The 21,005-nt window shown below is 36.6% G+C and overlaps 1 protein-coding gene across 1 annotated transcript in view; it reads left to right on the top strand.

Annotated features, from left to right (window-relative positions):
• The window catches only part of ATAD5 (ATPase family AAA domain containing 5), a 40,060-nt gene that overhangs the window by 12,091 nt on the left and 6,964 nt on the right, over positions 1-21,005 (top strand). Inside the window, exons 6-18 of the mRNA XM_084862731.1 lie at positions 396-477; positions 4,870-5,054; positions 6,266-6,420; positions 6,872-7,031; positions 7,686-8,015; positions 9,805-9,901; positions 12,833-12,912; positions 13,145-13,284; positions 13,371-13,521; positions 17,788-17,964; positions 18,558-18,691; positions 19,138-19,231; positions 20,219-20,283. Of these exons, the coding sequence (XP_084718857.1) occupies positions 396-477; positions 4,870-5,054; positions 6,266-6,420; positions 6,872-7,031; positions 7,686-8,015; positions 9,805-9,901; positions 12,833-12,912; positions 13,145-13,284; positions 13,371-13,521; positions 17,788-17,964; positions 18,558-18,691; positions 19,138-19,231; positions 20,219-20,283 (1,850 nt within the window). The remainder of the gene's footprint in view (positions 1-395; positions 478-4,869; positions 5,055-6,265; positions 6,421-6,871; positions 7,032-7,685; positions 8,016-9,804; positions 9,902-12,832; positions 12,913-13,144; positions 13,285-13,370; positions 13,522-17,787; positions 17,965-18,557; positions 18,692-19,137; positions 19,232-20,218; positions 20,284-21,005) is intronic.

Genomic DNA, 21,005 nt, shown 5'->3' with positions numbered 1-21,005 from the left:
TTGCAAAGGGTAACTGACCATATCTTAAGTTATCACATTTCTGTGTATTTATTTATCCTTAGTTAAGTTAGTGGTTCCGAAACCTGACCAATCATAAAAATCATCTGGGTAAATTTAAAAAAATTTTAAATCTTCATTTCCTTTTCTAGACATATTAACTAAGAATTTCCAGAACTGGGTTGTAGGAATCTGTAGTTTAAAAAAATTGTGTTCTCCAAGAGATTCTGATAATGATATTACCCAGTTGAGGAACAAGGTCATTATATAGAATTTTTCTTAATTGAAAGAAATTCGTTTTTTAAAAGTTTAAAAAGATAGAGATATAATTTTAAAGTAGTTGGAAGTAAGTAGAGATGATGAACATTAATACTAACCTAAGTATTTATTTTTCTCAGGAAAAATGAAAATCGCTCCTTTATTTCTTACCAGAAAAGTTCATAAAACAGCTGATCCTATCCTTGGTTTTGATGAAAGCAGGTCAGTCCAGGACAAATTTTTAAATGCCAAAATGTTTTATGGAATATGTTGCGTTTTTTTTTTTTTTTTTTTATTTACTTTGATGAGAAAGCATGTAAATTATAATTTGAAGCTTTAATAAATACATTTTTAAAAGATGAACTTAAGCCTGACCGGTTTGGCTCATAGAGCGTCGGGCCGTGGACTGAAAGGTCCCGGGTTCAATTCCAGTTGAGGGCATGTATCTTGTTTTCTCTAGTAGGGGGCTTGCAGGAGGCAGCTGATCAATGTTTCTTTCTCATCGATGTTTCTAACTATCTCTCTCCCTTCCTCTCTGTAAAAAGCCATTAAAAATATATATTTTTTATTTATTTATTTATTTATTTTTTTATTTTTTTTTTAATTTATTTAATAAGTTTTTATTTTTCATATTATTACAAATGTCCCCCCCCCCCCACCATTGCTCTCCTCCACCAGGTTCCCACCCCACCCTCTGCCCTTTCCCCTCTCCCCATTGTCCTCATCCATAGGTGCACAGTTTATGTTCAGTCTCTTCCCACGCCCCCCTCTCCCCTTTTCCCCAAGAATCGTCAGTTCACTCCCCTTCCATACCTCTGATTCTATTATATTCAACAGTTAATATTGTTCATCAGATTTTTTTAATTTCCTTGGTTTTTAGATTCACTTGTTGATAATTACGTATTTGTTGTTCATAATTTTTATCTTTGTTTACTTTCTCTTCTGAAAGAACCCCCTTCAGCAATTCATATAATTCTGGTTTGGTGGTGATGAACTCCTTTAGCTTTTTTTTATTAGTGAAGCTCTTTATCTGGCCTTCGATTCTGAGTGATAGCTTTGCTGGGTAGCTTATTTTTGGCTGTAGGTTCTTGCTATTCATCACCTTGAATATTTCTTGCCATTCCCTTCTGGCCTGCATGGTTTCTGTTGAGAAGTCAGCTGACAATCGTATAGGTGCTCCTTTATAAGTTACTACCTTCTTTGCTCTTGCTTCTTTTAGTATTCTCTCTTTATCTTTTGCTCTTGGAATTTTAATAATGATGTGTCTCGGTGTGGTCCTCTTTGGATTCCTTTTGTTTGGAGTTCTGTGCGCTTCCTGGACTTGTAAGTCAAATTCTTTCACCATGTGGGGGAAGTTTTCTGTCACTATTTCTTTCAGTATGTTTTCGATATCTTGCTCTCTCTCATCTTCTGGAACCCCCATAATTCTGATGTTGGTTCGCTTGAAGTTGTCCCAGAGGTTTCTTACATTATCTTCAATTTTCTGGATTCTCTTGCCTTCTAGCTTCTGTGGAAGAGTGTCTTCTGGCTCTTTATGTTCCAAATCTTTGACTTGATTCTTGCGATCTTCCCTTCTGTTTTTAGGACTCTGTAGAATATTTTTTATTTCAGACAATGTATTCTTTATTTCTTGTTGATCCCTTATCATTTCTTGTTGACTCCTTATTAATTCTAGTTGATCTCTTTTCATATCCTCATAGGCCTTATCCATCTTTTCTAGGAAATTCTTGAAAAACCTTATAAGCGTAGATTTGAACTCTATATCCAGTCGCTTTTTGTCCTCCATTTCTTTCGTTTGTGATCTATTTTGTTGTTGCATTTCGCAGTTACAGATGGGACGGGGTTTCAGGGTGGAGCCTGCAGCTTTGGCTTCAGTCAGCCCCGCCCTATGCGGGTCCTTCAGTGCTCGCTGCCGGCGCCTCTGAGAGAAAGGTGCCCTCGATTTTCGCCTGCTGCCAAACAGTCTATGCTCTCCCCCAATGAGCCCGGTATTGGGGTTCAGTTCAGTTGGAAGTGGAGTTGGAGGTGGCGTTCACAGCAGTCTGGAGCCCCAGTCTCCTTCCCGTCAGGGCAATCCCGCGGCACAGCCGACCGTCCCTTCTCTGGGGGCAGTGTGCGCGCCTCCGGGACCTCCTTTCTCCGCTACCCCGGGGTTCCGACTTACAGCCCAGCTCCCTATGGCTGAGCCTGAGTCCCCGGGGTCTGGCCTAGAACGGGGGTTCAGAGCAGTCAGGGGCCCAGCACGGTCGGAGTTTTATCTCCTTTCCGCTAGGGAACGCCCGCCAGGCACTCGGCCTCCCTCCTCTCCGGCTCCGTCCTCTTCGCGTGCGCCGCGTGTCTCCGTACCTTAGGCTTTTACAGCTCCTCCGTGCTTCCTTCTGGTTTTCTCCTTGCTTCTTGTTGTAGGATTTCCAGTCAGTCGACTTTCCTGTAGTTCTGGGTAATGTCCATTTTATATTTTAGTTGTATTTTATTAAAATTGTTGTGTGCGGCTGCGGCTAGTTGCCTACCCGAGCAGCCATCTTGGATTCTCCTTGAAAAATCAAAAATATATATTTTTTAAAAAGATCAACTTAAAATATGACAATGCTACACAAAGATCTTGTTTGTTTGCAAACATTTTGGAGCCATCTCTAGACAAAATAGTGAGAAATAAATAGGCAAACCAAAAAACCAAAAAGCTGATTATGAACTTATTCAGTAAACGAGGCACTGTTTTTTGGAGTAGGAATATTATGGGAAACAAAACAAGACACATTCCCTGTCCTTATGAGGCTTATATTCTAGAACAGTGTTTCCCAACCTTTTGACATATGTGAACCCCTTCTATAACTTTCGTAACGCTGAGTACCCCTCGTACTCATGAGAACGTAGAATGAGGCGCAGCTAAGCACGGTGCAGTGCATATCCCACCAAACTCCGGTGCAACGTGTACCCCCACCAAACTCTTCCCGTACCCCTGGGGGGACGCGGACCACACTTTGGGAAACACTGTTCTAGAAGAAAGACAAGCTATAATTAAACATTAATTGGGCCAGCAAATGAAATATTGCATTTGTACTAAGAAGGAGAGAGATAAAGTTCTATTAAGTTTGTATTAAGTAAATTTGGTCTTATTAAGAAAGGCTTTACTGAATGACACCTGAGGGAGGATAAGCAGGAGTTCATCAGGGGAAGGAACAGCGTTCCAGGCAGAGGGAACAGTCTGTGCATAGTCCCTATACCTAGATGGAGTGTGGTAAATACAGGAGATTGAAAGAATGCCAGTGCTACTTGAGCATAGACAGTAGAGGAGAGAGGAATGTGAAGCTGGAGAAGTGGGTGCCATCCCAACCAAAGGATTTTAAACATGAGTATGGACATTTGGATTTTGAAAGTTTTATCTGACTGCAGGATTAATTCTGCTGCTGTATAAAGAGTGGAATAGCCAAAGCCGGTTTGGCTCAGTGGTAGAGCGTCCGTCTGCGGACTGAAAGGTCCCAGGTTTGATTCCGGTCAAGGGCATGTACATTGGTTGCGGGCACATCCCCGGTAGGGGGTGTGCAAGAGGCAGCTGGTCGATGTTTCTCTCTCATCGATGTTTCTAGCTTTCTATCTCTCTTCCTCTGTGTAAAAATTCAATAAAATGTATTTAAAAAAAAAAGAGTGGAATAGAGGAGAGCTTAGAGTAGATGTAGGAGTCCAGGTGTGAGGTGATGGAAGTGTGGACTCAGGTGTTGGTAAAGATTTCGGAGATAAATTTAAAAACCCTTAATGATTAATGAGAATTGGGGTGGGGAGAAGAAGGTATAATGATAACACTTAAGTTCTGGTCTATGTAAGGGGATAGCACAATAGAAGAAGACCAAATTTAGGGACATCATGTATTCAGGTTATTTGTTTTTCCTATTTCAATTTCATTGATGTACAATACATATTGTTAAATGCACAAATCTTAAATATAAAGCTTTGATAAGTACATTATATTGGGATATAATATATTTATTTTACTCCAGAAAAGTTACTTTCTCTTTCTGTTATCCCCACCACTGCCACAACAAAAAGGTTACCACTATTATGATTTCTATTACCATAGATTAGTATTGTGTTTTAAAACTTTACATAAATTTTATGATTTTTTAAATATATTTTTATTGATTTCAGAGAGGAAGGGAGAGGGAGAGAGAAACATCAATGATGAGAATCATTGATTGGCTGCCTCCTGCATGACCACTGTTGGGAAGGGAGCCCGCAACCCAGGCATATACCCTTGACTGGAATTGAACGCAGGACCCTTCAGTACTCAGGCCAACGCTTTATCCACTGAGCCAAACCAGCTAGGGCTTTACATAAACTTTAAATATATATATTCAATTATATATAACTTTTGTGTGAAGTTACTTTTGCTCAGTATACATGAAATTTGCCCAATACATGAAATTTGTGCAAGAGTAAGCCTTGGCAGCCCTGGCTGCCTCAGGTCTTGTGGCCCCGTCCCCCTACCCTCTGGTCGTTCCGGGAGGTTGTTCCACCGTCTGGTCTAATTAGCATATTAGTTCTTTATTATATAGGATAGTTTATTTGTTTAAAGTTTTTATAACCTTAGCTTTCCTTTTCACATCATTTTCTTAAAAGTCAAGATACCTCCGAAAGATCTCAGGATTGTGATGTGCAACTTAAAGCAAAGCGTGACTTTCTAATGAGCGGTCTGCCAGATTTGTTGAAACGACAAATTGCCAAGAAATCTGCTGCATTAGATGTGTACAATGCAGTGAGTACCAGTTTCCAGAAAGTAGTTCATGTACAACAAAAAGATGATGGTAAGCTTGTTGATTATTATGGAGTATTTACTTTGAAACTGTTAGAAATAATATGAAACTATGGAAGGTGGTTTAAGATGAGGCTAAGGCTCAAGTGTAATTCTTAGAGTGATTTTAGTGGGAATTTAAAATCTCTTCCCGAGCCTTAGACTCGCTTCACCAAGGATGACTAGGGGCAAGAAAGCCAAAGGCATCCTCAGCCTTTACCCCTAATGCCGGGGGACAGCAGGCACATGTGTGTGGGGCCTTAAGTGCATATTATTCTCCAAAGAGGCACTATGTTCTAAAGGGAAGGCCATTCCCTTCTGAAATTATAGCCTGTGTGTGAACAGGTAATCTTTAAGCATTCTCACAGGAGTTCAAGCTAATGTTCAGGGAAATTTGTTTGCCTCCTTTCTCTTGCCTCCTTTCCCCAAGTGCCCCCCCCCCTCCCCTCAGCCATTCCCACCCTGGGCAAGCCCCCACGCCCCAGTGTCTGTGCCCATTGGTTATGATAATATGCATGCATTCAAGTCCTTTGGTTGCTCTCTAACCCTCCTCCCCTACCATTTGTCTCTAGATTGATCTATTCTTATTCATCAACCCCCACCTGACTTTGACAAACCCATTCTCCTGGAAGCCTGCTACTGTAAAACAGCCTGTCTATTGGAGATGAGCAGATAAGGCAAACACAGAAAGCACCTCTCTCTCCTAAGAGTTAGTGAACGCTTAACTGTTGCTCGGCATTTTGCCAAACACTTCATATGCATATCTAGTTTAATCCCCATAACAACTTGAGAAGGTTAAGTATGATAATTGTTGCCCCCACTTTACACATGAAGAAACTAAGGTTTAGGATCTTGCCCACAGTCACCTAGCTAGTAAGTGGCAGAGTCTGGATTTGAATCTAGGTCTGACTTTAGAGTTTTAAACTTTAAACTAGGATGTTAACTGACACTGAAATTTTTCCTGTGAGTAGCAAGGTTGATTTAAAAAGAGAACAAAATTTGCAGATATTTGCTTATTTTTAACAATTGGAAGGGAAGACTAGGTAATTTTTATTAATTGTATTTGTTGGAGGTGAAGATTTTGTCCCTATTGTACTTATCTGAGTTTTGATATTTTTGTGTTAACTATGTAGTTAAGACTTTTCATGTTTATATACTTGGCATTTGATAAATGGATAGTATGTGAAGGGAGGTAATTAAAACAATTTTTCTATTTTTCTTTAGGGTGCTATTTGTGGCATTTGAAACCACCCACTTGTTCTCGCTTAATTAAACTTAAACAATGGGATACTAAAGTAAATCTTTCTAAGTGTGTTATTGCTCTTGGTGAATTTTCAACATTGAATTCAAATTTGAAAAGCAATAATTCTGCTGTTGTGGTAAGTATTAGAAAGCTCATCCTTTGTAGAGTATTTCCTTCGCATTTTTTAGAGGAAAAAACATTTTTTTAATATATACTATGTAGCCTAAAAAATGAATCCCAGCTAACGTAATATCTCTTTTTAATACTAGGCTATAAAAACATTTTAAGAATTAGTCCTAGCCAGTTTCAAAAGATTACATTATTTAGAACATTTAGATACTTTATAAGTCAGCATTTTAATGTAGTAAATATGTGAAGAACAATTAATTGAAACAGAACACTCGTTTTAAGTCCTTAAAAAACTAAGCAAATGCAGCTTTTTGCCATCAAGATTGTTTTTAATAACATTTTCATCAAGGTTATATTTAGTGATGAGAGCTAATATTGACAAAGTAATTGGTAGTATTGTGCTTAATGTTAATAGACAATGTAGGGTCAGTTATTGAATATTTTATTCTTTATTTCAGTATATGGGGAGAAGGAAGGGTTTTACTGAAGAAGTAAGAAATCTTTTGCTGGAGGAAATTACATGTTCAAATCCTGAGTTTTCTTTGATGAAATATTTTCCATTGCTTCTAAAGAAAAACACTGAGCCCCAACTATTCTCTGAATGTCATTATAAACAAGGTTAGTGATAATTATCATTTATGTTAATATTTCACTTTTGAAAGCAATAAGAGGTTATGCCTGGTGTGGCTCAGTTGGTTGGTCATCATCCCATGCACCTAGAGGTCATAGGTTCAATTCCCAGTCAGGGGCACATGCAGGTTCCAAGGGGGGCGGGGAGAGAACGCATGCAGGAGATAGCTAATAGATATTCCTCTCTCATCATCAATGTTTCTATCTGTCTCTCCCTCTCTCTCTAGAATAATGAGAACATTTTTTAAGAAAAAAAAAAAAATCCCTAAGAGTTAGCCATTGATCGTTGGAAGTGGTCATCATGAAGAGAACATTGCTTATGGTTGGCAGTGAGAATTTATTCAACTGAAGTAAAGCATCTTATGCAATGCAGTGTTAGCCCCTGCCAGCTTCCAGAGATGCCAGCCTAAGACAGCTATTAATAATTCACTTAAGGAAAGCCTTAAATGAGATAATTTGAACTTATATAGCTTGCACAAAGGCAGTCTAAAGATATTCAGCTTGCTTTCAGCATGCCATATTTGATTCTTAACCTTTAGTTTTATAGTAAGACATTGGATATTTTGAAGCAATACTAATATTATTAAGTGTTAAATTTTTTTTGATTAATAAGCATATGCATTTCTATTATTTCCCAAATAGAAAATCCACAACTAGAACCTGATGTGAATCTAAAGGAAACTAAAAGGAAACGAGTGGAAACCAAAAATTATAAGTCAAAAAGAAGGAAACCAAATGAGTATTCAGAAAATCCAGAAAATATAACTGGAAAACCAAAAGAACTGGAAAAAACACACAACTACACTGGGATAAAGCTTGATTCTTCCAAAAGTCTATATTCTAACACACGCAGTAAGAAGCAGACTGCTGTGAGTACAACATGTGAAGTGGAAACTGAAGCAGTAGAAGAAGCTGATGTTCTGATAATAGATGATGACAAAGCATCTACATCAGAAATATCTTCTTTTCCTGGTAAATTAGTTTTGATCTTTTTAAAAATTTTTTTTTAACCTATCACTTCCCCTTTTTCAATGTGCTCATTGCAAATTCAAATAGTATTTATGTATAAATAAGAAGTGGGCCGAAACTGGTTTGGTTCGTGGATAGGGTGTCGGTCTGCGGACTGAAGGGTCCCAGGTTCGATTCCAGTCAAGGGCATGTACATGGGGTTGCGGGCACATCCCCGGTAGGGGGTGTGCAGGAGGCAGCTGGTCAATGTTTTTCTCTCATCGACGTTTCTAGCTCTCTATCCCCCTCCATTCCTCTCTGTGGAAAATCAATAAAATATATATATATAAAAAAAAAAAAGAAGTGGAAGCCTCACTGATGAGAGTCTTATAGATAAACTTATTAACATTGCTTTTTGATCTTTGATTTTTCTGTGCTTCTATAAATACATATACTTTTATAAAAAATAGGGATCAGCCCTACCTGGTTTGGTTCAGTAGATAGAGCATCAGCCTGCACACTGAAGGGTCCCAGTTTCGATTCCCTGTCAGGAACACATGCCTGGTTGTGGATTCGATCCCCAGTAGGGGCATGCAGGAGGCAGCTAATCAATGATTCTCATCATTGATGTTTCTTTTCTTTTAAAAAAAATATTTTATTAATTTTTTACAGAGAGGAAGGAAGAAGGGTAGACAGTTAAGAACACCGATCAGCTACTTCCTAAACACCCCCTACTGGGGATGTGCCCGCAACTGAGGTACATGCCCTTGATAGGAATCGAACCTAGGACCCTTCAGTCCGCAGGCCGATGCTCTATCCACTGAGCCAAACCAGCCAGGGCATCGTCATTGATGTTTCTATCTCTCTCTTTCCCTCCTTTTCTCTCTGAAATCAATGAAAATATATTTTAAAAAAAAATAGGGATCCTATTATACATATTATTTTACTGTATTCCTCATATTTCTTACATGTTCCCATTCAGGGTATCTATGTTTTCCTAAGTATCCTATTAAAATTATTAATTGATCTATTTATGTTGCTTTAAAGCAGGGGTGGGGAATGTCCAGCCTGTGGGCTGTATAAAGCCCATGAAATCATTTGGTCTGGTCTTGTCAAGACATCAGGGGTGAGTTAATGAAATGCTTGACCAAATAGAGCAGGCTAATTTTTAAGTTGATAATTTTGTATGGTCTGCAAATGATATTATAAATATCCAAATGGCCCTTGGCAGAAAAAAATTCCCCACCCTTGCTTTAAAGTATGTCTTGATATTTGTATAGCAAGTCTATCATTTTTAAACATCTACTCTACTATGAACTATAATTTTCCTTACTCATAAATTCCATTGAGATTTGATTTTGCATTAGTTTATAGATTAGTTTGGAGTGAATTGGCATCTTTATAACATTGAGTTTTCTCAATAGGGAGTGTAACATATCTTTCCATTTAAATCAGATGAGTTAGTTGGGCATTTTAATGTTTCTTTTCAGTGGTCAAAAAAAGCTCCACTAAAATTATGCTGTCTTTGTTTTTTAGATATTTTTTATGGTAAAAATTATTTTTTATGCTTCCAGGATTATTAAAAATTTAAATGTATACTCTTAGACTTTACTGTTATGAGACTTTATGGTGGTTTTAAAGGGGGAATTTGATGTGAAGAATTTTAAATGTAATATTGAGTTTTGAAATTGCCTTGTTGGCATTTTGTAAATATATTTATTCAAATAGTTATTGTTACATAAACTAATATAAATGTCTAAGAATATATGTTTATGTCAAGGAACAATACTTTAATGTATGTCTTTTGCTTTAGATTCTGGAACTGAAGACATGCTTTGGACAGAAAAATATCAACCTCAGAATTCCAGTGAACTCATAGGCAATGCACTAGCTATAAAAAAGTTACATAGGTTGGTAAAATTGAGACATAGTTAATGAATATAGTTTTTAAAATTTATTCTAAAATCTATTGGGTCGGCAGCTAAGTAATTGCGGATTTTTTAAAGAAAATCAAAGACAATTTTTTCATGGAACTAAATAACTTTATTCTTTAATGCATTGCCCATTTTGATCAATGACCTTTTGCCATCTTTCAGGCAGCATCATAATCCCACGTTCAAAAAACTTCTGTTTTTTATTAGCAAAAAACTGAATCAGGTACGATTTGACATCATCATCATTATTGAAATTTTTACCATTCAAGGAGTTTTGTAAAGATCGAAACAAAAAGTAATCAGATGGTGCAAGGTCAGGACTATATGGTGGATGTGCCAAAACATCCCAACCAAGCTCCATTAATTTTTGCCGAGTGACCAAAGATGTGTGTGGCCTTGCATTGTCATGATGGAATACAACACCTTTTCGATTTGTCAATTTGGGCCGCTTTTCTTCAACTGCATTGTTTAATTTCGTTAGTTGTTCAATGTAGACATCAGAATTGATCGTTCGGTTGGGTGGTAAGAGTTCAAAGTAGACAATTCCTTTGTAATCCCACCAAACTGATAACAAAACCTTCTTTTGATGAATATCAGCTTTTGATGTTGTTTGAGTTGGTTCACCTGGCCTGCTCCACGATCTTTTCCGCTTGATATTGTTGTAAACAACCCATTTTTCATCGCCAGTTATCAGTCGTTTTAAAAATGGATCATTTTCATTACGTTTCTTTAGCAAATCGCAGCTGCTAATGCGTTGCGTTAACTGTGATTCTTTCAGTTCGTGAGGAACCCATGTATCGAGTTTTTGAACATAGCCAAGTTGTTTTAAGTGATTTTCAATGCATGTATGTGATACATGAAGCTTCTCTGCAATCTCACGTGTTGTACTGTGACAGTCCGAATTGATTATTGCTTTGATTAGGGCGTCATCAACTTCAACTGGACGACCAGAGCGTTTTTCATCTTTGAGTGAAAAATCACCAGAACGAAATTTGGCAAATCAATTTTGACACTGCCGTTCTTTTAAGGCTTCGTCACCATAAACAGCACATAACTTTTTATGAGCTTGTGATGCGTTTTTCCCTTGCGGAAATAAAAAAGCAAAATATGACGAAAATGTTCCTTTTGATTTTCCATTTTTCAACGAACGCCAAACAAAAACTACAAAACAGATCAAAAAACTTTTTTTACTGATTAACAGCTGAATAGCCAACTATCAAATACAAAATGTGTTTTACATTTGTACTACGTCTGCAAACCTAAAAATTCAACTGAAGCCATATATGTGTGAAACCCGCAATTACTTAGTTGCCGACCCAATATAATTATAAAGAATTACAATTTGTAAGAACAAACAAAAGAATATTAAGTAACTATCCCTATATTGTCCCTTAAATCACTATTAAAGGTTTCTTGTAAAATCTTCCCGAAAAAATTTTATGCATATATTAGTTCCTTTTTTCATATTACTATTAATTCATGCCCATTATCTTTAGTGTACAATTCTAACATTCAAAAAGTTCTGAAAACTGAAACTACATGAACTTTATTACATAAAGGTTATTGTAGTCCTTATTGATCTCACTTGTAGGAGTTTATACATTTTTAAAAATTGAGATATTAAGTGATTATGGATGTAATCTCACATACCTTTTTAGAGTTATTATGCAATACTAGGGGCCCAGTGCATGAATTCATGCACCTTAAAAGGACTGTGGGCCACAAGGCTGCAGTGGGCGCAGGGGCAGGACTTGGCCCATCCTCTGCGCCTCTGTCAGCCCCTCCTGCTGCAGCCCCACTCCCCTCTCTGCTGGCAGTCCTGGTCCTGCTGCTCCTATGCACTGATGGCACAGAGCAATTGGGGCCAGTGCCAGCAGCGGGTGAAAGCCTGACCGGCACTGTCAGTGTGTGTAAGAGGCAGCTGCCGGCCCCAATTGCCCCGCAGGAGCAGGGGAGGTAGAGAAGCCCTGAAAGTGATCAGGGCCAGCAGTCACTGCTCGCACCCACTGATGGAGCCGAGCAGCGGGTGTGAGTGGGGCTGATGCTGGCAGCAGGTGCGGGCGCCAGGCGGGACTGCGGTGTGGGGGAGCAAAGAGTTTTCAGTACCACTAACCACCAGAGGCTCGCCCCAATGACAGTGACCGGCACTCCACCTTGGTCTGGCGCCCCCGTTCACCTGCTCCACCATCCCACCGCTCTGTTACCTGCTGTAGATGCCTGCCATGTTCTGCATGTACCCCCAGGTGGTCAGCACACGTCATAGCAATGGTTGTTCGGTTGCTCCGTTATTCCCCTGTTCGGTCTATTTACATATTAGGGTTTTATATATATAGATGTGGTATATAAACCAAATTACCTTTCTAATATCTGAAAAAATCTGAATTCTAAAACCCACTTGGTCCAAAGGATTTCATATATAAGGAATTGCAGCCCGTAATAAGGGATAACACCTTGAACTTGGCAGTTTTCTAAATACTTGCATTGTTCTTAGCTCATTAATTCTGAGAAAAATAGTTTGAGGGTATAAATTATAGTTGTCCTTATTTCATAGATGAGGAATGAGGCCTAGAGAGGTTGGGTATTTATCTGACTTCACACAACTAGAAAGCAATGGAGCTAGAATTTAAGCTCAGATAGTCTAGCTCTAGACTAAAACCTAATCTTTATACTTAGCATTATATATTAGACATCTTTCTTGTTAACACACAATCTACCTAAATTCTATTTAGTTGCTGTGTATTGTTTCTTGAATGGATGAACCATAATATATCTTTTCCTCTACTTATATACCTTTAGGTTTTTCCTTTTAGAAGCTAATATAAACAATATTGCAATGAATCTCCTTTCACATATAGTCTATCTATATTCTGTGAATTATTTTTATTAACATACATTTTATTATGGCAGTTGGTTAAAAGACTGGAAAAGAAGAGCTGAATTAGAAGAAAGACAGAATTTGAAGGGTAAAAGAGATGACAAACAAGAAGGTATTTTGAGTAATTTTTTTTCCCATTTCACTGAAAATTTTTAGAATTAGATTATCTAAAAATGTTTTATGAAATTTCTTCCTTATATTCTATACTTGGTGTTCTAGTTTTTATACATTAAATTTCCAGCATTTACTGGCAAGAAGTTTGTGGGATTTGATCATTGGGTTTGATGAGGTATAATTGTTGCCTAAGCAGTTATCATTTTATATGCATTTGAATCATTTTTCAGATCTGTCAGATATAACTGACTTTAAAGGCAGTTCGGATGAAGAAGAGAATCGTCTTTGCAATACTGTCCTCATAACAGGGCCAACAGGAGTGGGGAAAACTGCTGCAGTATATGCTTGTGCTCAGGAGCTTGGATTTAAGGTCAGTCACAGCTGCAGTAGAACAATGTCAATGAATTAAAAGAAAACATAAATCATTCTTCCTTTTTTCATGTATTCTTCCTTTAGATATTTGAAGTGAATGCCTCATCTCAGCGCAGTGGTAGACAAATTCTCTCTCAACTGAAAGAAGCTACTCAGTCCCATCAAGTAGATAAGCAAGGTGTAAATTCACAAAAACCTTGTTTTTTCAATAGCTACAACATAGGCAAGTCACCAAGTAAGTAAATTATGTTCTTTGTCATAACCTTTTTTTTTCTTTTTTGGTAATCCTCACCTAAGGATATTTTTCCAATGATTTTTAGAGAGAGTGGAAGGGAGGGGGAGAGATGGAGAGAAACATTGATTGGTTACCTCCCTGCAAGCAACCCAACCAGGACTGGGGATTGAGCCTTCAATAGAGGTACATGCCTTTGACTGGAATCAATCCTGGGACCCTTCAGTCCAGGGGCCAACATTCTATTCACTGAGTCAAACTGGCTAGGGCTATTTGGATACTTGGAGATACAGTTTGTACAGAAAAGGTATGAGAAATGTTTCATTCTGCCCTGGCTGATTGTTACTTCTCTTATTTCATTTCAGATTTTATTTATTTGGGTCCTCTTTTTCCTATGAATCTGGTTAAAGATTTGTTAATCTTGTTTATCTTTTTTTTTTTTTTTTTAAATATATTTTATTGATTTTGTACAGAGAGGAAGGGAGAGAGATAGAGAGTTAGAAACATCGATGAGAGAGAGTCATCGATCAGCTGCCTCTTGCATACCCCCTACTGGGGATATGCCCGCAACCAAGGTACATGCCCTTGACCGGAATCGAACCTGGGACCTTTCAGTCCCCAAGCCGACGCTCTATCCATTGAGCCAAACCGGTTTTGGCTAATCTTGTTTATCTTTTCAAAGAACCAGCTCTTGGTTTCATTGATCCTTTGTATTTTTTTTTTAGATTCTATTTTATTTATTTCTGCTCTCATCTTTATTATTTCCTTTCTTCTAATTGTTTTTCTTTTTTAGTTGTTGTTTTGTTTTCCAAGTTCTTTTAAGTGTAAAGTTAGATTGTTAATTTGAGATTTTTCTTGTTTCTCAAGATAGGCCTGTAGTGCTATGAATTTACCTCTTAGGACTGCTTTTGCTGTGTTGCATAGATTTTTAGGTTGTGTTCTCATTTTCATTTATTTTAAGGTATCCTTTTATTTCTTCCTTGATATCATTGTTAACCCATTCATTGTTTAGTAGCATGTTATTTAAACTGCATGTCTTTGTGTGTTTTTCATTTTTTTTCTGTGATTGTTTCTAATTTCATACCATTATGGTAAGAGAAAATGCTTGATACGATTTTTTTCTTATTCAATTTGTTGAAACTTGTTTTGGGTTCTAACATGTGGTCCATCCTAGGAAACATTCCATGTACACTTGAAACAATGTATTTTCTGCTGCTTTGGGGCAAAGTGCTCTGAATATATAATTAAATCCATCTCATCTGATGTATCATGTAAAGCCACTATTTCCTTGTTGATTTGGTGTCTGGAAGATCTATCCATTGTTGTCAGTGGGGTTTTAAAATAACCTAGTGTTACTGTATTACTGTCAATTTCTCCCTTTTTATCCACCAAGAGTTGCTTTATATATTTAGGTGCTCTTATTCTGGGTGCATAAATGTTTACAAGGTTTATATCCTGTTTTTTGATTGCTCCCTTTATTATTATATATTGTCCTTTTTCTCTTAATATAGCCTTTGCTTTAAATTCTATTTTGTCAAATATAAGTATTGCTATCATAGCTTTTTTTTCCTCCATTCTAATTTTCATGAAATATCTTTTTCCAGGTCTTTTAGTGTCTGTGTATCTTTCCTTCTGAGATGGGTCTCTTGTAGACAGTAGGTATATGGTCTTGTTTTCTCATCCATTCAGCTACCCAGTGTCTTTTGATTGGAGCATTTAAGCCATTTACATTTAATCCAAAGCCTTGAAAGTGTATCATATATTATGTTCAGTTTTTGTTCTTTTTTCAGCTGTGTGGGTAAGTCAAGTCTGTATCTTGGCTAGAAGCAGAATCCTATCTATTTTTCATTTTGTGCTCATATTGTCTCATCTTTGACTGGGAGGAAACATTTTTAATTAGCTTGTGTCCTTTTGACATAGCCCCAGTAATGTTAGATATTTTCTTTGCACTGTGGCTTGTTAAGATGTACCAGACCTAAAATGAACTATTTCTCCAAAGAACTGATTCTTTTTATGGAAAAATCCTTTATAAAGAATATATTGAGCCCTAGCTGGTTTGGCTCAGTGGATAGAGCGTCGGCCTGCAGACTGAAGGGTCCCGTGTTTGATTCTGGTCAAGGGCACATGCCCTGGTAGCAGGCTTGATCCCCAGTGTAGGGTGTACAGAAGGAGGCAGCCAATCAGTAATTATCTCTCATCATTGATGTTTCTATTTCTCCCTTTCCCTTCCTTCTGAAATCAATAAAAAATATTAAAACAAAAAAAAGAAAAGAATATATTGATAGCCCTGGCCAGTATGGCTCAGTTAGTTGGAGCATTGTCCTGTACACTGAAAGGTCGTGGGTTTGATTCCTGGTTTAGGCACATACCCAGGTTGAGGGTTCTGTCCCAGGTCAGGGTGTGTCACATTGATGTTTCTTTTTCTCTTCTCTCCCTTCCCCTCTTTCTAAAATCAATTATAAAAAGCCCTGACTGATGTGTTCAGTGGTTGGAGCATCCACTTGTATACCAAAGGGTTTTAGGTTCAATTCTCAGTCAAGGGCATGTACCTGGGTTGCAGGTTTCATCTTTGGTCCCAGTTGGGGCACGTGTTGGGGGCAACCAATCGATTTGTCTCTCTCATGTCAATGTTTCTCTGTTTTCTCTTTCTCTCCCCTTCTCTCTCCCTTTCTTCCATTCTCTTAAAAATCAAAGGAAAAAATATCCTTGGGTGAGGATTAATAAAAAAGTAAAACCCATTATTTAAAAAAAAAACATAAAGGAAGAGAATATATTGAGAACATTTAAGGTATTATTTTTAAAATAAAAATTGGGCCCTAGCCGTTTTGGCTCAGTGGTTGGAACATCAGCCTGCAGACTTAAGGGTCACATATTCAATCCCAGTTAAGAGCGCTTACCTCAAACCTCGGTTGCAGGCTCGATCCCTAGTCCTGGTCAGGGTGCATGTGGGAGGCAGCCAATCGATGTGTCTCTCTCACATCGATGTTTCTGTCTTTTCCTCTCCTTTTCACTCTCTAAAAATCAAATGGGGAGGGGAGATATCCTTGGATAAGGATTAAAAATAATAAAAATATAAAGTAAAAATCTGCATGTATTTTCTAAAACCAATCTATGGATCGATGACAGTCCATGATCAAGCAATCCTTGGTCTATAATAAAGGTAGAAAAATAAAGATAAACTAATGAGGTCTTTTTAAGTAAATAGAAATATATTCAATATAAAGAAATATTTTTTATTATAAGATTATGCATTTCCTTTTTGTGGTGTTAAAGTGCCCTACTTTTATTAAATGATAGTGATGGCTTTAATTTTTCAAACTCAAAATTTTCAATAAGTTTTTTGAACACCTGTAAAATGCAAGATAGATGATAAGAACTGTGGAGATAGGGGTTTCAAAAAAAGAATAGGATACAGTCATGGAATTGTGCCCATATGATGGTACGTGAAGAATATTCTGCACCAAGGCCATAGGATAAGAGTTAGGACAGGTAGAGCCGAGACCGGTTTGGCTCAATGGATAGAGCGTCGGCTTGGGGACTGAAGGGTCCCGGGTTCGATTCCGGTCAAGGGCATGTACCTTGGTTGCGGGCATATCCCCAGTAGGGGGTGTGCAAGAGGCAGCTGATCGATGATTCTCTCTCATCGATGTTTCTAACTATCTCTCTCCCTTCCTCTCTGTACAAAATCAATAAAATATATTAAAAAAAAAAAAAAAAGAATTAGGACAGGTAGGGACTGAATCAGGGTATAGAGGGAAGAAGAGGACATATCCTAGAATAAAGGCCACATGCCATCGGCTTCTAGTGGAGGGAGAGATTAACCATTTATTTTTTTAACTTTGAATCCATTGTCCATAGCATCTCTAAAAAAAATATTCTGTTTATAAAGTATCAATTTACTGTTGGTTTAAGCTGAAGTTGGACAACGAAGTTCTGTAATGTGCTCAGCATGTACTGTTACTACTTTTCTGAACGCACATAGGTGTAGAGAAAGTAAATGAAGGGATTATGGACATTATTTGCTTCAAGAATACATATTTCTTTAGAAAAGAGTGTCTTTCCCAAATGACCTGTTTTACCTTCTCTTCTGATAGAATAAGAAATAATGTAGTAATATTTGGCTATTGAGTATTTGAATGCAAGAATTAAAGAAAATTTCTGTATCTTTGATTTGCGACTGGTAAGAGTAGAAATATAGACTGTGGATGATTCATTTTTGCTGTTTAAGTTTTAGAATACTTACCTTTGAGTGTGATTTGGTTTTGGCAGAAAAAGTAAATTCTCCTAAGAAAGTTGTTACATCACCACGGAGACTTCCTCCATCATCACCGCAAAGGAGTGGACCAAAGCGAGCACTTCCGCCTAAAACCCTGGCCAATTATTTTAAAGTGTCTTCCAAGCCAAAAAATAATGAAGAAATAGGAGAACTTCCAGAAAATAATAAAGGTATGTAATTAAATAGCCATTTTTTAATCCTAGTAACCATGGTACATAAAAATATGATCAGCCCTGTCTGGGTAGTTCAGTTGGTTAGGCTGTCATTTCAATAAGCCACGGTTATGAGTTTGATACTTGGTTAGGGCACATACAAGAATCAGCCAATGAAGACATACGTAAGTGGAACAACAGATCGATGGCTCTTCTCTCTTACTCTCTCTCAAAATCTATAATAATAAAAGCATAATATGTTAATTAGACCAGACGTCCTTCTGGAAGACCTTCCCGACAAAGCCAGGGCTGCGAGGGAAGCCCAGGTCCCGGGTGCCAGAGGGAAGCGGTGCTGGCAGCCAGGGGAAGGAAGGCCTCCTCTTGCATCAATTTTGTGCATTGGGCCTCACTAAATAAATAAAATAATGATCATATTTCATGGGTTCCTATTGCTAATCTGTTAAACTTCAGCTATGATGAAGGTCCTTCCTATAGAAGTTTTGATATTTTCAGTTTTAATAGGTGATTTCAGTTAGAGTTTATTCTACAGAAATATCCAGTGTTTTTTTAAAGTTGATTTTATGTAAAATATTAATATTTTATTTATGCAGGAGTAAAAAATTTTTTTGAGCAGAAACAAACTATTCAGACTAAATCTACAAATACAACTAATTCAAATATCAAAGAATATGGAGCTGAGGAACCCAACAGGAAAAGTGCAACATCTCTCATTCTTTTTGAGGAGGTAAGGTTGCAGAGATAAACATTGGTGATATTTCATGATAAAAATTTATTCTAAGGGTTATTGTGTTACTGTAAATTATTGTAAAATAGCCAAGAAAGACTGGAATACTTACTTGAATCTATTTGAAATTAAAGCTAGTGAAACTGTCAACCATAGAAAAATTTTTCATGAAGATAATTAATGCAATCCATGGTTGCTAATTTTTTTTCAATGAATTTAGAAATAATTTTGAGTTATACTTATCCAGTTACAGTTGACTGCATTTCTTTGGTTTAATGTTTGATAATATTTTTACTCTTTTAATGTAAAATTTTAACATGGGCTGAATGCACACTGTTCATAAATTTTGTCTCTAACAGACATATAGTATATCTACTATGTATACATAATGGCTATTCAGTAAGTATGTTGTTTGCAGTACATTAATATTAGTAAATGATTCTTAGGTTGATGTCATTTTTGAAGAAGATGCTGGGTTTTTGAATGCAATCAAAACATTCATGGCAACAACTAAAAGACCTGTAATCCTTACTACAAGTGGTAGGTAACAGTGATTTTTCAATTAATTACTTCTGGCTAAAATATTTTACGCAAGCTTCTAATTTTAATTTGAAAAGTTCCTTTCAAAGTCTACTAGTAAATTAACTCCCCTTTTCTAAAATGAGGAGGCTCCTAGATAATTTTTTAAATGAAGAATTATTCAAATTTGCAGTTGATTGGCAGCCTTGAGCAGTTATAAAATTAATTTACTACCTTGCTAAAAGCAATGATTTGAAAAATAGGAACTACTTTGAATCACTTTGTTGGGTGTTAGATATTTAGGAATTTGGCAATAGCCTGGAATACTGTTAGAAAGGTTTATGGACTAGTCAGTGAAAGGGATTTGGTAGGGGAAATAACAGTTGTTCTCTTTGCCTCTTCCTCACACATATGATTAGATCACCATATCTCATTTGTTGGTCAAAATATTTTATGGGACCCAACCTTTTGTCTTAATATTGAATTTAGCCATTCCTTAATCCCTCATAACACTTCCATATGGGTTGATTATTGTATAGTTTAGCTAAGGTAAGCTATCATCAGCTTAATAGAATTGCTACACCCTTCCTAATAATTAGCATTCAAGTTTTACTTTTAAAACTTACATAATTTCTTTTTTTATTATAAATATTATAATATTGTTCTCTAATATTTTTCATTACAAATATTCAGTATAATATCCCTGCTATGGATTTCTGTAGGAAAATGTGTTTATGTTAGACACCACTTACAAATTAATGGCCCATTTGACAGTAATTGTAATCTAAAAATATTTTTAAAAAATCATAGTAATCACAAGTTAAATAATGGTAGTTTAATTAAAAATCATAGCTACTTTAGGCCAAGGTAGAAATTCAATTTTTATTGTATAGTTTGCATGATATTGATTTCTATTACTGATGTAATATACAATATTTACATAGGAAAAGTATACTGGAAAAAATAATTAATTGGTCTCCATGTTTAAAAATTTTTTTTTTACTATAGATCCTTCATTTAGTTTAATGTTTGATGGCTGCTTTGAAGAAATTAATTTCAATATGCCTTCATTGGTAAGTTTTTAATTTTGATGATCATATATCATAATTATATAAAAGGTAATTTATTATGATAGTTATAATTTTAAAATCTAATTACTAAGGATGTTAAAATTTTTAGTATTTTTTTATTGATTTCAGAGAGAGGAAAGGAAAGGGAGAGATAGAAACATCAATGATGAGAGAATTATTAATCAGCTGTTTCCTGCACACCCCCTACTGAGGATAGAGCTCACAACCTGGGCATGTGCCCTGACCGGGAATCAAACTGTAACCTCCTGGTTCATAGATTGATGCTCAACTACTGAACCGTGCTGGCTAGGCCAAATATTCAAATTTTAACTAGATTCCAGTGTTTATTAAGTTTTTTTTTTTTTTTAATGGTAACAGTGCTTTATTGAGAAAGTAACATGCAGTTAAAATGTCCTTAAATGAAGTGTATAATTTGATAAATATTAACATATGTAATGATCCTATATGTCACCATCACCCAAATAAAAATATAGAACATTTCCATTATATCCAAAAATTCCCATAAGCCCTTTTAAAAAAAGTTCAGCACTCCCTTTCTCACCAAAAGTAGCCACACTATCCTAATATAGTTAACTTTTAAATATTAGTGGTTTTGATTCTGAAATTTCAAATAATAGGAAACATTGTGTCCTTTTATGACTTTTTTTTAAACCTAACATTGTTTTTTAGACTGTTCAGTGGAATTGTTGAGTTGTTTGCATTAT

Source organism: Pipistrellus hanaki, assembly GCF_964339955.1.
Source record: "Pipistrellus hanaki genome assembly, chromosome: 16".
NCBI classification, from domain to species: domain Eukaryota; kingdom Metazoa; phylum Chordata; class Mammalia; order Chiroptera; family Vespertilionidae; genus Pipistrellus; species Pipistrellus hanaki.
The sequence above is the reverse complement of the archived record's forward strand: the minus strand, read 5'-3'. Positions and strand labels throughout refer to the sequence as shown.